The sequence below is a fragment of the Barbus barbus genome (assembly GCF_936440315.1).
Source record: "Barbus barbus genome assembly, chromosome: 10".
In the NCBI taxonomy this organism is placed as follows: domain Eukaryota; kingdom Metazoa; phylum Chordata; class Actinopteri; order Cypriniformes; family Cyprinidae; genus Barbus; species Barbus barbus.
Genome location: NC_136738.1, coordinates 21,107,074 through 21,123,378, shown reverse-complemented (window position 1 = coordinate 21,123,378; position 16,305 = coordinate 21,107,074). Strand labels below are relative to the sequence as shown.

The window sequence follows — 16,305 nt, the reverse complement described above, 5'->3', positions numbered from 1 at the left end:
GGGGACAGACTTGGGGCAGAAGTGATGGTTTTAAGTGGCTTAATGATGGAATTGTTTCTCACAAACATGCAGCTTTTCACTTCACTTAAGACGTTAATTGACTCTGATTCTGATGGCACCTACAGTGGTGTGAAAAAGTGTTGGCCCCCTTCCTGATTTTTTTATTTTTATTTTTTTGCATGTTTATCACACTTTAATGTTTCAGATCATCAAACAAATCTAAATATTAATTAAATTTAACACAAGTAAACACAACATGCGGTTTTTAAATGAAGGGTTTTTTTTTTTTATGAAGGGAAAACAAAATCCAAACCCACATGGCCCTGTGTGAAAAAGTATTTAACCCCCCCCCCCCCCCCCCCCCCCCATGTTAAAACACAACTGTGGTTTATCACACCCGAGTTCAGTTTCTCTAGCCACACCCAGGCCTTACTATTGCCACACCTGTTCGCAATCAAAAAATCACTTAAATAGGACCTGCCTGACAAAGTTAAGTAGACCAAAAGATCCTTAAAAGCTACACATCATGTTGAGATCCAAAGAAATTCAGGAACAAATGAGAAAGTAATTGTGAAGTGAAGTGAAGTGAAGTGAAGTGAAGTGAAGTGAAGTGACATTCAGCCAAGTATGGTGACCCATACTCGGAATTCGTGCTCTGCATTTAACCCATCCAACGTGCACAGACACAGCAGTGAACACACACACACCATGAACACACACCCGGAGCAGTGGGCAGCCATTTTATGCTGCAGCGCCCGGGGAGCAGTTGGGGGTTAGGTGACTTGCTCAAGGGCACCTCAGTCGTGGTATTGAGGGTGGAGAGAGCGCTGGACATTCACTCCCCCCACCTACAATTCCTGCCGGCCGGAGACTCGAACCCGCAACCTTCGGATTACAAGTCCGACTCTCTAACCATTAGGCCACGACTTCCCCCTGAATTGAGATCTATCAGTCTGGAAAAGGTTATAAAGCCATTTCTAAAGCTTTGGGACTCCAGCGAATCACAGTGAGAGCCATTATCCACAAATGGCGAAAACATGGAACAGTGGTGAACCTTCCCAGGAGTGGCCGGCCGACCAAAATTACCCCAAGAGCGCAGCGACGACTCATCCAAAAGGTCACAAAAGACCCCACAACAACATCTAAAGAACTGCAGGCCTCACTTGCCTCAGTTAAGGTCAGTGCTCATGACTCCACCATAAGAAAGAGACTGGGCAAAAATAGCCTGCATGGCAGAGTTTCAAGATGAAAACCGCTGCTGAGCAAAAAGAACAAAGGTTCGTCTCAGTTTTGCCAGAAAACATCTTGATGATCCCCAAGACTTTTGGGAAAATACTCTGTGGACTGACGAGACAAAAGTTGAACTTTTTGGAAGGTGTGTGTCCCATTACATCTGGCGTAAAAGTAACACAGCATTTCAGAAAAAGAACATCATACCAACAGTAAAATATGGTGGTGGTAGTGTGATGATCTGGGGCTGTTTTGCTGCTTCAGGACCTGGAAGACTTGCTGTGATAAATGGAACCATGAATTCAGGTGTCTACCAAAAAATCCTGAAGGACAATGTCCGGCCATCTGTTCGTGACCTCAAGCTGAAGGGAACTTGGGTTCTGCAGCAGAACAATGATCCAAAACACACCAGCAAATCCACCTCTGAATGGCTAAATAAAAACAAAATGAAGACTTTGGAGTGGCCTTGTCAAAGTCCTGACCTGAATCCTGTTGAGATGCTGTGGCATGACCTTAAAAAGGCGGTTCATGCTCGAAAACCCTCCAATGTGGCTGAATTACAACAATTCTGCCAAGATGGGTGGGCCAAAATTCCTCCACAACGCTGTAACGGACTCATTGCAAGTTATCGCAAACGTTTGATTGCAGTTGTTGCTGCTAAGGGTGGCCCAACCAGTTATTAGGTTTAGGGGGCATGCACTTTTTCACAGAGGGCCATGTGGGTTTGGATTTTGTTTTCCCTTCATAATAAAAAACTTCATTCAAAAACTGTATGTTGTGCTTACTTGTGTTATCTTTGATTAATATTTAAATTTGTTTGATGATCTGAAACATTAAAGTGTGACAAACATGCAAAAAAATGAAAAATCAGGAAGGGGGCCAACCCTTTTTTCACACGACTGTATTCATTTCGGAGGATCCAGTGATGAGCAAGTGATGTAATGCTAAATTTCTCCAAATCTGTTATGATGAAGAAACAAAATACATCTTGGATAGCCTGAGGGGTTTGGGTGACCTATTTCTTTAATCCTCCTAATAGTAGCCTACAGTTAGTGACACCTCTTGGTGTGGATGCATGTAGTTTGTTTACTTACTGCCGCTGCTTCAAACTGTTCATCTGTTTTCATCCTTTTCAGTGCTAGTTTGGTGCAAGAGGTCCCACTCTTGATTGTTGACTTGGGCTCAGATGTTCATAAAGTTAACATATAATAAGCATTTGCATAATGTATATTGTTAACAATTATTCATTGTACAGTAACTCGGCTTTTTTTTTTTTTTTTAGATGATGCATACAATGCTTCTGATTCACTGCTTGACATTTCCTGTCATGTAGCCATCAACTGTTCAGTACTTTCATTTGTGTGAGTCCTCACATTATATCCACTCGGCTAGCTCAGGTCACGTGACGTCACACGGTCTATTCTTCTCCGCGCGCTAGCAGGAAGTACAGGCGAGAGGCTCCTACAGGGATCAGCCATCGTTTAGCCACGTATTAAGCCTTTATTTTCACATTCGCGTGGTTTAGCGATATCTGCAACGTTTTTTTTTTTTTTTTTTTTTGACGCCGGTGACTTAAAGCTTGTATTGCCCGTCTTCAGCAGATTGTAAATCGTCCTCGTCGGCGGGCAGACAGTTATTGACGTCAGTGCACGTTTATACTATTATTATTTGTGAATAGTGTTTTGACGATCGTCATTCTCGCGCGAGCAAAATATATGAGCAGACAACGTAGAAAGCGTGAATGGTTTCTTATCCTTTGCTCGCTTTGACAGCCGGTTGCTATGCATTGCATGCATCTGTGTGTACAGCCATGCAGCAAAGCATGCAACTGTGCTGAGATGTCACACCGCCTTTTCTAACAGATCTCTGTAGTGCATACATTAGGTATGTTGCAGTCCATACGCCCTTCTCGCAAGATGTTTGCTTCTTATTTTTGGAGTGTTAGTTTGCTATTTTAACCTTCCACCTGCTTTCTTTGTTCTGCAACACAGTGGTGGGTCAGAATGAACAGAAACCACATGAAAGATGGTGCTTTCTGAGCCTTACTGGGATCATCACATCCCCCTGCCAAAACTGGGACCCTTGCACTCCCGGCTGGTCACTGCCTTTGTTGCCCTGATTTGTTTCATAAACAGCTATGATGGGGACTTTGTCTTTGATGATTCAGAAGCCATCATCAATAACAAGGTATCACCCTCAATCTTGGTTATTTATTTATTTGTTTGGATTATAATTATGAAAGAAATAGTTTACCTAAAAATCCTGACATTCATTTCAAAGACATAATTCATACATACAGTACATTTTAGTTTTTCATACATTGACAATGGATGCTGACTAATGAGTGACCATGGTCACCATTCAGTTTCATTATATGAAAAAAGTAGCTTTGACATTCTGTTCGAGTAAATGATTGAATTTCCTTTTTGGGTAAACTGTCCATTTAAACATGCATATTGTTGTAATGGTCAGTTGTGATTTCAACATACAAATCATGTCACTATAATAGTATTTTCAGCTTTTTTTTGCGGTATTTATACATTGTTTTAACAGATTTACTCTCTCTCTCATTTCGTAGGATTTGAATCCTGACACTCCATTGAGTAACATCTGGAAAAATGATTTTTGGGGAAGTAACTTAAGTAGCAACTCCAGTCACAAATCCTACCGGCCGCTGACCGTCCTGACCTTCAGGTACGTTCACCACAAAGACAAAAGAGTCTTTCAATTACTGCTGTGTGACTGATGATTAACACAAGGTAATAGTCCAACATGCTTATAGTGAATATTGTCAGACCTCTTTGCATGTATTAGATGTGTGGACTTGTAATTTTATTCTCAGTGGGAAATCAAAAGAGGTCCCCTGAGTGCTCCTTACTGAATTCCACAATAATTGACATTAAAATTGGATGCATATATTGCCTTTTTTCATATTCGTTTTAGAATTGTCTTTGGCATTTGACTGCAACTGTGAGGAATCTATACAGGGGGCATTATTCATGTCCTGCATGCTGCTAATGAGAATGACATCGTTTTGCATCAGTAATGGCCCGTTATCCCAACTCAACCATAAAGTTGCTCTATAATGTCGCATTCTCTGTATGCCATTGCATCTCTGCTGTTTTATGTTTTAGAAATATACAAAACTTTTGTGATCATTGCACAAATCAAAAGTTAGTTTTAATCATTGCAATTTGTGGCTGTTACTTATTTTCATAGGATCAACTACCTCTTGGCTGGTGGACTGCATCCGATTGGCTTCCACGTGCTCAACGTTGCCCTCCACTGTGTTATTTCTGTGCTAATGATCGATGTGTTTGCAATATTAATTGGCGGCCTGGTTCAAGACGGAAGAGGGGAGAAACTCAATCTTTCTCCGAAAGCTTCCTTCCTGGCTGCGCTCTTCTTTGCTGCACATCCAGTTCACACGGAAAGTGTAAGTAGAGTGGGAAGACGTGATTCAGCAGGCCGTCTCTGCCCGGTAAACAATCTCCAACTACAATGCTCCATATTACAATGTTCATTGATGTTGCATGAAATATACATTACAAGGCCCATGGAGAAGAAAGCTTCACGCAGCTGGTGTGCATCGCATAGGTGGGCTCTACAGTCAGCCTTGGCTATTAACAGCTACCGAACGTTCGCTCTGCCTTGCCACGGATGCGTCCGAGCATGGTAGAGACTGCCGATGCTCCGGTATCTGCTCTTTAATCAGGTTCAGAAAGACCGGCCCTGGACCTGGAGGGGGTGAGGTTCAGAGAGACCACTGACTTGGGCCTACGGGATGAATCAAAGAAGGTGGCCCCAGGAGTCCAGCCAGGACTGACTGCAGTTCTGTAATGAGTGCTGCCTCCTGCCTTCACCGTTAATTTGGCACTGCCAGAAATACAGGCAATTTCACAGACGAAAGAGCAGCGAAGGATGTTTTTATGCTGCCCCTTTTTTGCCTTTAATGTACAAGCAGGATTTAATTTGTTTAGGTATAAAATGTGTAGCTGTTGTTAAAAACGATTGCCCTCGGGGTGGATTTCACGGTCGTGACCCGCTTGATGATGGATGATGCTTGATGAGACAGTGTCCTTTAGCTCTCTAAAAGTATTTAGTTGGAGTTGATCTTGTGAATAATCTCCTCTGTTGGCTCTCTGTCTTGTAGGTGGCTGGCATTGTTGGCAGAGCAGATTTGTTGTGTGCCCTCTTTTTTCAGCTCTCTTTTCTGGTTTACTGCAAAGCGTTTCAAGGTCAGTTGATAAACTAATGCACTAGACTCTGATACAGTTATTATGGCTCTGTGTGAAATTTAGTTGCATAAAATTTCAAAATAATTTTTCCAAAACTTTAAATTTGCAATCATTTACATTTACTTTTATAAATCCACAATCATTTGATTTTTATCTATAAAGCACAAAAAAGGTGAAATTTTGAAAATTGCACTGGTTGCTCTTTTGGTCTCTGCTTGGGAACTGAGCTTTTCTAGATTCCAAAAAGCAAACAAAAGCATCATACGTATTGCAAGTCTTCTTAAGTCTTACAAAAGCTTTGTGTGTGAAACAGACTGGAATTTAAGTCATTATTCAATGATAATTTTTCATTTGGTGGGCTGATGACCTATTCAGACAGATCACTGAGTTTGTGAACAAATCAAACAGATTTTTGTGAAATGGATCCCCCAATTCATTAAAAAGATCATAATGATTAGTTCTTGATTCATTCAAGGATGCTTTCATGGTTTCTTTGTTTGGTATTTGAAGCTTACAATCTTTGTATCTTGCTTGAGGTCTCATTGCAAGTTTATAATGAATTAATCCACTGCGTGTTAGAATCTCATTGAATATCTTACTTTGTATCAAGCATACAGTTTAATATAGAGTATCTTGAATTTCTCTTTGTAGGTGGTGATAAAAAGTTCTCAGTGTTGTGGATATTTGGCAGCATTCTTCTTTGTGCTGTAGCAATGCTGTGCAAGGAGCAAGGCATTACAGTTTTGGTGAGTGAAAATATGCATACATTTGAGAGAGTTGCAGGTAAAATAAGGTAATATGCAATAAGCATATATATGTTAGATAATCTCTCATCTATTTTTACAATACAGAGGTTTGGTCATCCATAAAATAGCTTGTTCTTTTCTTCCATGTGTTAAGGGAGTGAATGCTTCTTATGATATTCTCATGGTCTGTAATCTGAATATCTATGAGCTCGCTCACCAGCTGATGTCCAGGAGAAAATCAGCTGATGTAAGTGACTTATTCACAGGGTGTCACTCTTTGGACCCAAATAGTCTTTGGATTGATTTATACGTTCTCTTTTCCACCCAGATTGGTGGGATGGTGAGAAGTGGTTTGCTTATGAGGTTGGCTCTTCTCTTTCTTGGGGGATCCTTTCTTTTGTATGCAAGGTGGAGAATCATGGGAACTGGGCCTCCATCTTTCACTGAGGTGGATAACCCAGCATCCTTTGCTGAAAATGTCATCTTGAGGGTAAGCAGTCCTTTCAGTTTGGGTTTTTGAATGGCCCATTCGAAGCGGAAGTTTCACTGGAACTGACAAATAAAATTATGGCATTCTGACGACCCTAGTCAAAACCAAAATAAACTGTATACTTAAATATAATTTTAGTAGTCATTTTTACTCCATACAGACTGTGCCATATTTTTCCACATACTCCTTGAAGAATCACATGTGTTTCTCTGCTCTCTTTTCTCAGATTGTGAACTATAATTACTACTACTCCTTGAATGCCTGGTTGCTGCTGTGTCCCTGGTGGCTGTGTTTTGATTGGTCAATGGGCTGTGTGCCTCTGATTAAATCAGTTACTGATTGGAGGATTTTCTGGCCTCTTTCGCTGTGGTGCTGTCTGATGTGCTTGGTATACCAAGCTCTATGCTCACAGGACAGCAATAAAAGAAGGTAAGACCAGCAAAACAAAACATGCTTTGTCTAGATATATGTGACCCTGGACCACAAAACCAGTCTTAAGTCGCTGGGGTATATTTGTAGCAATAGCCAAAAATACATTGTAAGGGTCAAAATTATCCATTTTTCTTTTATGCCAAAAATCATTAGGATATTAAGTAAAGATCATGTTCCATGAAGATATTTTGTAAATTTCTTACCATAAATATATAAAAACTTCATTTTTGTTTAGTAACATGCATTGCTAAGAACTTCATTTGGACAGTTTTAAAGGCGATTTTCCCAATATTTAGATTTTTTTTGCACCCTCAGATTCCCGATTTTCAAATAGTTGTATCTCGGCCAAATATTGTCTGATCTTGACAAACCATACATCAATGGAAAACTTGTTTATTCAGCTTTCAAATGATGTATACATCTCAATTTGGAAAAACTGTCACTTAAGACTGGTTTTGTGGTCCAGGGTCACATATGGAAAAATGTGTGTGATGATTTGAAAAAGAATACCTGGTTGTTGTTCAAGCATGTATTTGTATACAGTTGCCATAATGCAATTCTATCGTGAGACTTATTTTAATGGATTAATCATCATTAAATCATCTAGTCATATTTATTTACCCTTATATTATTCCATCCTGTCAGCAGTTTTTTTTCCCTGGAACACAAAATACAAAAAGACTGTTCAGATTCTCCTTATGGAACAGTAATGACAACTATACTCAACAGCAACTATTAGCTAATTTATTACACTAGTTTTGGGCTGTGGTGATTCAACCATATATTGATTTCACTTTTTTTCTATCAATATTGCATCAGTTTTTATTTTATATCAATATACACTGAATTTATATGCAGCCATTATTACTAATATCTTCGGTGTTACATGATCCTTCAGAAATCTCTCTAATATGCTGTTTTGGTGCTCAAGAAACCTTTTTTTTATTATTATGCCTGTTGAAAACAGTTGTGCTGCTTAATTTTTGTGAAAAATTACAGTTTTTCAGGATTCATTCATGAATAGCAACTTCAAAAAATAGCAGTTATTTGAAATAATCTCTCACAGTGTTGAAGACTTTATTGTCACTTTTGATCAATTTAATGTGTTCCTTCTGAATGAAAGTATACCTTTCTTAAAAAATGTGTATGGTATATTATTCTCTCTGTGTTTAGGACTCTGACATTTGGCCTTGTACTGCTGGTGATTCCATTCCTGCCAGCCAGTAATTTGTTCTTCAGGGTGGGTTTTGTGATAGCCGAGCGGGTGCTGTACCTCTCCTCAGCGGGCTACTGCCTCATACTGGCCTACGCTGTGGGCTACTGTAGCTGCCACTGGAAGAAACACAAGGTATGTGGCCTGTTCTACACCAATTTCCCACTTATCACCTCCTAATATTCACCATCAGACCATAATTCACTGTAACTAATGTTCCGTTGAGTTTGTGTTCACGTCTCGTGTCTGTGGGATGACCGCAGAGGCTGCTGAGAGCGGCCACGTTGACGCTGCTGTGTGTGAACGTGGCTCGCTCTGCACAGCGCAGTCAACAGTGGAGGTCTGAACAGAGTCTCTTCACCAGCGCCCTGTCTGTCTGCCCGCTCAACGCCAAGGTGAGACCGCACACCTACCCCCGTCATGCTGCAATTTAACTCCACTCCATTCGTGAAATCCATTTCTGTAACTTCCATAAGCCATCGACACACAAAATGCCTTGAGCAAGACTCTTAACATCAGGTTTCTCCAGAGGAATGGAATATGTAATATTTGTACTTTGAGTCCACTTGAATTTGAAGCATCAGCTAAATGACTAAATAAAACAAATAAAATATTTGTTCTCAATTGTATTCAGTCCAGTTTAGCACACTAGTGACTTCATTAGCTTGACTAACTTTATCCTTCCTTGCACAGGTGCATTATAACGTTGGCAAAAACCTTGCTGACAGAGGCAACCAGAGTGCTGCAGTCAAGTACTACAGGGAGGCAGTGAGGTAAAAAAAAAAAAAATCATGATTCTGTCATATTCATTTTGGCAGTTCTTCCATCTTTCAGCATTTTAAACAGTGTGATCTATTGTCTATTATGTAAAATATAAGTTAGTGTTCACCTTTTGTCTGCATGTGTTACAGATTACACCCCAAGTATGTTCATGCCATGAACAATCTTGGCAATATATTAAAGGAAAGAAACGAGTTAAAGGAAGCCGAAGAGCTCCTGTCTGCTGCGGTTCATATCCAGTGAGTGAAGATTTTTAGTTCAAATTTATTCTTTGTAGTTGTGTAACCTTTATTGATTTCTGCTGTGTTTCGATTGGATTAGGCCTGATTTTGCTGCAGCTTGGATGAATTTGGGTATTGTGCAGAACAGTCTGAAAAAGTTTGACGAGGCTGAACAGAGCTATCGGAATGCAATTCGGTTCAGGAAAAAATACCCAGACTGTTATTACAACTTGGGACGTCTGGTAAGCGCTGTGTTTTCTCTGTAATTAGCATAAAGCATTCAATACATTTAAAGCATGTTTTCCTACTTATTACATTTCCCCATATTCTAAACATCAATTTCAATAGTATTACAGCGTGGATTTTTAATATGTCTAGGGTGGTTTTGGTCTTGGGCTATTATGTTCATCCTTCCTGTGTGATTACAAACCAACATGGTGCAATTTATTATTAATTATGGCAAGAAATGGTCTATTCCGCTCTAAATATTGCCCATTATGATGTGTAATGACATGCTATTTTTGTGTTAATGAAGGTTTGATTTCTTTACTCCATGAATTATCAAAGCATTTTTATCAAAGATGTGCCATAGTGATTAATGCACATGCCTCCGACATGTTTAGCCTTGTTGATCATGCAGAAAATGCAGAAAAGTTAAAATCTGCATCATTTCCCTGTCCTTCTCCATTATTTAAAAAATTGAATTGTAAGGCATGCAAATTTTTTTTTAAGGATCTTTGCCCTTGACAAAAACTGGCCCATTGTTTATGATTGGTGCTTGTTTGTTTTGTCTCCAGTATGCCGACCTGAACCGAAGCATTGACGCGCTGAATGCCTGGAGGAATGCCACTATGCTGAAGCCTGACCACAGCCTGGCGTGGAACAACATGGTCATATTGTTGGACAACACTGGTAAGGTGTAAACGGAAAGTGATTTATTAAAAGGCTAGAGCATACTGTCACAAACAGTGCAAAATTGGTGTACTTGCAGCTGATATACATCTTTTATTAGATGTCATCTGGAATGCTTGAATCTGATTGGCTAGTTGCTGCATTCCACATACAATTATTTATATAATGACCACTGAACTTTATAATTAGCCATTGTCCTAGGCTACCTGTTCCTACATAGCAACAATGTATTATCTAGCTTTATGCTCTTTAACATATAATAAAAATAATTTCAACTGAATTCAATATTTCTTGTTCATTTGCTTTTATATGCTATAAGCAAGATAATGTGGTATAATAAGGAGAATAATGTACAGTTAGCTGACTGCACATTATATTTAGCATATATCACAGTTTAGCAATGCAGTATGGCAGTCATGTATGCTTAAACTGAGTGAGTGTTCTCATTAAACGTGACCTTGACCCTGCCCTTGGGGGTAAACAGATGATCTTGGCCTCCTCCCAAATCTTCCCGCCTTGTCGTTTTCATCTAGTGTCCCAAGTATAGCCGCGGCTCATAGCTGTGTGTGAGATAGAGGGAGAGAGAGGTGTGAACTTCCATTCTGCAGATGCTGAGCGTCAGGTGCACGCTGCCACATGGGGCCATGCTGCATAATTAGTTCACCCTTTACAACAATTAACTCCTGCACCCCATCTTCAGCCCCTTATCTCATCAGGGACCCTACAGGGATGGATAAGTTAGCTTCTTGTTTTTCTTTGCATTATATAAAGAGCACATACTACAATATAGCTCAGAAAGTATAACAGACTTGAGATATAACATACAATTTTTTAAAACATTATATTTTAGTATTTGAAAAAATTTCACATTTTCGGAACATTTGTGAACATTTTTAGGTGATGCAAATGAACCGTAGAATTTTCTGCATTTTGTGAGTCATGAATGTCTACTGCCTTTGGAAAAAGTAATGGCCAATTTAAAAAAAATCCACTAAAATCACTGTTATTTTCAATATTTCCTGATTTGTATCACTGGCAAACTAATTGCAAATATTCATCGCAAATTTTATATATATATCAGTTTTTTCTTTCCGAGCCCTATAAAAATATTTAATTTTTAAACTTTGGTTAAACACATATTTAGGTCAGTAAACCATAATTTTATGCACCTGTATTTTGCATATTTGCATACCTGTATATGCAATTTTATGCATTTGTAGCTTGTGTTTTTATTATGATGACAAACATTTTTTCAAAAGTTTCCATTCTGATGAGATGTTAGAGGATTAATAGAGGATGTCCTTTCCAGGAAATGCCGGCATAAGGACCCAACATGATTAGACCGGAAGAGCAAGAATCAGCAATGCTTGAAATTTATGTATTAAAAGCCTTGTGTGTTGTTTTAAAGCCACTCTTGCCTGCCGTGTGGAGAATGGCGCGATTCCCTGACAGAAGCCATTTATTCAAACGCGTCTCCCAGGCAGGTTGGCCCTCCCTGGAGAGCCTTGGCACGGTCAATTTTCTTTGCCAAAAAAACCCCAAAAAAACTCTGGCACCAGCATCATCTCCCTCTGCATTTTCCAGCCTCACTCGATCCCAAAACCCCGCCCAAAAATAAGTAAATGATTGCAAACAGGAAATTGGAGATGCTTTCTACTGCTGTTCATTCCCTATAATATTAAACTGAAAAAGCATCAAGAAAGTGTGCAAACATAAAACATGAGTCATGCTTAGGTTACAACGGTGAGAAGGAATCCTTAGCAGCTCATGAATTTGTTAAGGGCCAGCCGGTGAGAGAAGATCTATCCGAGTCTGTGGTCAGAGGGAGTTTTGACATCCAGATCAATAAATCAGTAGCCCTTGTGTTGCCCTCTAATTAGGAAACTAAAAGAATCGGCCATGTGTGGAGTTGAAAAACTCTCTTCTGGAGGCTGCTGACACACCAGAGCAATCCGCTCTGCGCAGTCAACAGAAATTACAGAATGACAACTATGCGGTTAATTACAGAATGACATTGTTAAATGTTCTTTTTACATTTGTTCTATGGAGCTACTAAAGTGTTCTGTGTGATTTTAGCACATTGCTGGGGTTCTCAGTGGTTGCTTGGTGATTGTTAGGATATTGTGAGTGGTTACTAGGTGGTTACTTGCAGGCTTAAGTCAAAAGAGTCCACCCCCAAGTCACTATGATATTCTGGTCCTTAGATGTCGCTTGGATTCTTCCTTCAGTGTAATAGACTCAGAAGCATGAACGCTTCTGCATTACCCATCTCAACTTCCAGTGCAGTGCAGTATATGGAAATTGTGAGAAAATGAAATCTTGAGGAAGTGTTCTTCTATAGGACAAGGCAATATTAATATTAAAGTTTCTGGAATTTGTTAAGTGTAAATATGTAATTATTACATAATTATAACTGTAATTATGTTTTAATATAATATACTAAAATTGTACATTTACTACTGTTAATATATATGATATTCTATACTATACTACATTTTGGCAATTATTAGACAGAAAGAGTTTGCTATGGGAAAATACTACACCTGAAGCTTGTGTAGTACTAAGATTTCAATAGAAAAAAATGTAGGCAGTAGACATACATAGAGCCAATTCAATGTTTTTTTTGTTTGTTTTTTAAACCAATTTTATCACAAGCCAAGAATCATTGTCTAAATTCTTTTTAAAAAGTAAACTTTTTTTAAAGCCCAGCAGTTTGAGTTATTACTCATAACTTAATGAGCAACAGTCAGTAATATTTTATGTATTAGCAAGGTAACAGTTCATGTTATATTTCATTACAGGGAATCTGGCTCAGGCTGAGCTGATTGGAAAGGAAGCATTAAAGATATTGCCAAAAGATCACACCATCATGTTCTCCCTCGCCAATGTCCTTGGGAAACAGGAAAAGTTCAAGGTTAATACAAACTTTTTTCCCATGTATTGTTGCTTTTTCTGTGAAAATGTTGTTCAGACTATTTCTTTGATACAGCAGGAACTTTATAATAACCAATGTTCCTTTTTCTCTCAGGAGTCGGAAGGATTCTTTCTTAACGCTCTGAAGATCAACCCAAACGTTGCCAGTTGCCATGGTAATCTTGGTAAGTCTCCCAGAATCCCGCTGGCACTTCAGTATTGTCACAGAAAACAGTTGTGCAAGTTTTGACTGCTGCAGTGTTACACGATACAGGCATAAATCGATGCGACTGAAAAAATAAAGCGAAGTGTCTATGATTCTTCTCCTATTCACTGGGGACCAATGCTGAGTTACTGTACAGTCCCTTGATTTAAGTGACGGGTCTTTTTTGTGCTCTTGCAGCTGTTCTTTATCACCGTTGGGGAAAACTAGACTTAGCAAAGCGGCACTATGAACTGTCTCTTCGACTGGATCCCAGCGCTCCAGGAACCAAGGACAACTACAACATGCTAAAACGCAAACTAGAACAGCGGCAAAGGACTGTTGGATAACACTGTTTTTGATAACTGCATGCCACACAAGTCTTTGTACGGTCTCTACATAACTAAATAAATTAATTAATCTTATTATTTTTCACGTTTCTTCTTTATGAATGCATGCAGTGCTTCCATCCTGGCCACATTATAGTTTTATAGGTCAAGACTGTGGTTTCTTAACCGGCTCAAATGAGTTTGTCACGTGTAACTGTAGTCTCAAGACATATGGAACATATCCACTATCTTGACTTTCATCTTTGACCTCATGTTATGTCAGCTGGGTCTCTATTTATTAGTCTGTTACACTTTGTAATTGCAAAGTATGTTACTCTTGGCCATCCACCAAGAACATACCCCACTGTGGACATTGCAACAAATTGCATTTTAAAATATCAAGTTATCTTGAGTCACACGCACCATAGGCCAATGGTTTTTGTTAGCGTGTTTGTTTACACGCCTTCCGCGATATCTTACATGCGTGTCTCGAGGACCAGATCATGGCCTTTCGTTCCTCCGAGTCCTCTGTAGTTAATGTCGGAAAGGTGTTTTGCGAGTCTGTGTTCTGATATGCCGAGGCCGGGGCCTTAGGGTCACCCCAAGTAGGAAGCCAGCAGTCATGACAGCAAAGAAAACAGTGAAGCTCAGAATGGGGGCTTCAAAGGAGGTGGAACGCAGTCCCTAGGGGCATCTCACACATGCTGGCTACTCTTGAAAGTTAGTGGGCTGAGTGAGGGCTGACCTCGAGACACAACTTCAGTCATCAAGTCTCCTCCTTAGTTTAAAGTGCACCGTGCTTCTATTTTTTCACCTGCTTCCTCCAGCCAACAGGACACTTATGAAGAACCAGGATCACAAAGACGGTGCTAAGGTGACAGGGTAGCTGGTTCTACTGATACCATCCTCAGATCTGAAATATCAGCCTCTTTTTTTGAACAACAAAAACACTTGAATTGTGTAACCACTGTCTGCTTGTATATTCATGCTATTCCTACTTCTACTTCCCATCACATGGCTGAAATTTAACCAACATGGATGGACTGGTGTCTTTCCATCTTTGCTTGAATTTCACACATGATGTACCAGTAATATTTTCATAGTGTTGCATAGGATTACTGTGTAAAAACTTTAGTTTTTGCACATTATTGAGTTTAAAAGTGTGTAGAATCCATTGGAGCTCTGCATAGCATCTGAGAAAGTGAACAGTTGTACTAAAATTCATGGACAGGAGGTCAAGTGGTTCTAGAACAATACAGCAAGTTAAAAACAACAACAAAAACCCTGAACTATATGTGAAAACTGTAAGAAGAATGCATTTGAACATTGTTGGAGCATGGAGGTTAGATGAAGAATGATCAGAGCTGGTATTCCTGGGACAAAGGAAGCTTTAGAGTACTGATGTACTGATTAGATTAAATATATGACATTATATAAATTGTAATTATAAAATTGACTTTCTGGAGTCAGTTGTTAAAAAGTGTCTAGGAACATCTACCGGTCAAGTTTTACTTAAAAGTGAGGGTCACTTTAGGGTAATCAAGATAAAAGCATTTTTATTACATGTAATTTTAATTGGCTAATTGTCTTGACTAGAACTTGAAATACTTGATTCTTATTGGTCAATCACAACATGTTTCACAACAACTAGTTTCACATCTCTTGTAACACTTTTTTTTTTCAGTAAGATTTCAATATGATTAACTTTTTTTTTTTTTTTTCAAACAACACTTATGCTCACCAAGGCTGCAAAAAATACTGTAAAACAGTAATACTTTGAAATATTTTTACAGTTTAACATAATTTTCTAATATTTTTTGCATATTACATGATCCTTCATAAATCATTCTAATTTGCTCATGATCATTTCAAATTATTGTTGAAAATTATTCATATTTATGTGGAAACATGATACATTTTCATTTTTTAAAACAATCAGAATTTATTTGAAAGAATTCCCTAATAATTAAAATTATTGTGACTTTTGATTAACTTAATGTGTCCTTGATATAATAACTTTAAAAAATATCATACTGACTAAATTTCGTTGAATAGTAGTGCATTTGGTATGTTGCAAAATATTAAGCAATATTATAAAACCGTTTTAATTTAAGTAGATTTGCAAGTTTTTGGTGTTTGTAATGTAATGAATGTAAGTTTCAGATAAAAGATCTAGAGCAAAACAGTAGATTCAATTTTATCTAGCAAGGAACTTACAAAGCATGCTAAATTTAACCTCAACTCACAAGCATGTTGCTATAGGAATGACAATTAATTCATTCATTAATTGTTGATTGCAGTGGTACTAGGACTAAATGAGGAAGAAAATAGATAAATATGTAAAAAATGAAATGAAATATCTTCCACTTTTTGATGATCTCTAACCATTATGAGCCAATCCTGGCTCTCTAGTTCAAACCTCTAACAATTAAGCCTCGCTGTTTCCACACCAGCAGTTCTCGGAATCGTCTGCGATTCTTTGAATCCAAGAGCTGGTGGAATCTGTCTTAAGTGAAAACAAGGGAAATCTTTTTTTTTTTTTTTAGACAGTCAGTGACCTGAGGTTTATTTAAGCTTCAGCACTATGGCTTGATCTCAG

General features: G+C 38.7%; 1 protein-coding gene across 3 annotated transcripts; it reads left to right on the top strand.

Annotated features, from left to right (window-relative positions):
• The first annotated feature begins 2,634 nt into the window (after window positions 1-2,634).
• tmtc4 (transmembrane O-mannosyltransferase targeting cadherins 4) lies at window positions 2,635-13,807 on the top strand. Of its 3 annotated transcripts, none has more exons than XM_079426758.1 (18): window positions 2,635-3,114; window positions 3,222-3,417; window positions 3,809-3,924; window positions 4,450-4,666; window positions 5,384-5,468; window positions 6,120-6,214; window positions 6,369-6,461; window positions 6,543-6,704; window positions 6,931-7,133; window positions 8,310-8,484; window positions 8,613-8,744; window positions 9,043-9,122; window positions 9,261-9,368; window positions 9,451-9,592; window positions 10,148-10,262; window positions 13,064-13,176; window positions 13,291-13,360; window positions 13,579-13,807. In XM_079426758.1, the coding sequence occupies exons 2-18, from the start codon at window positions 3,256-3,258 to the stop codon at window positions 13,725-13,727; spliced, it is 2,217 nt and encodes a 738-aa protein (XP_079282884.1). In that variant the 5' UTR covers window positions 2,635-3,114; window positions 3,222-3,255; the 3' UTR covers window positions 13,728-13,807. The 3 variants fall into 3 exon arrangements, with proteins under 3 accessions (XP_079282884.1, XP_079282886.1, XP_079282885.1); XM_079426759.1 differs by having other exon boundaries at window positions 2,677-2,871; window positions 13,579-13,806; XM_079426760.1 differs by lacking the exons at window positions 13,064-13,176; window positions 13,291-13,360; window positions 13,579-13,807 and adding an exon at window positions 10,796-11,802 and having other exon boundaries at window positions 2,641-3,114.
• Window positions 13,808-16,305: the final 2,498 nt, after the last annotated feature.

Bases quoted from the DNA above. Each gene is read 5' to 3' on its own strand.
- tmtc4 (XM_079426758.1), top strand. From the start codon at position 3,256: ATGGTGCTTTCTGAGCCTTACTGGGATCATCACATCCCCCTGCCAAAA. The intron at 6,215-6,368 runs GTGAGTGAAAAT...CCATGTGTTAAG, and splicing joins AGCAAGGCATTACAGTTTTG to GGAGTGAATGCTTCTTATGA. The intron at 9,369-9,450 runs GTGAGTGAAGAT...CGATTGGATTAG, and splicing joins TCTGCTGCGGTTCATATCCA to GCCTGATTTTGCTGCAGCTT.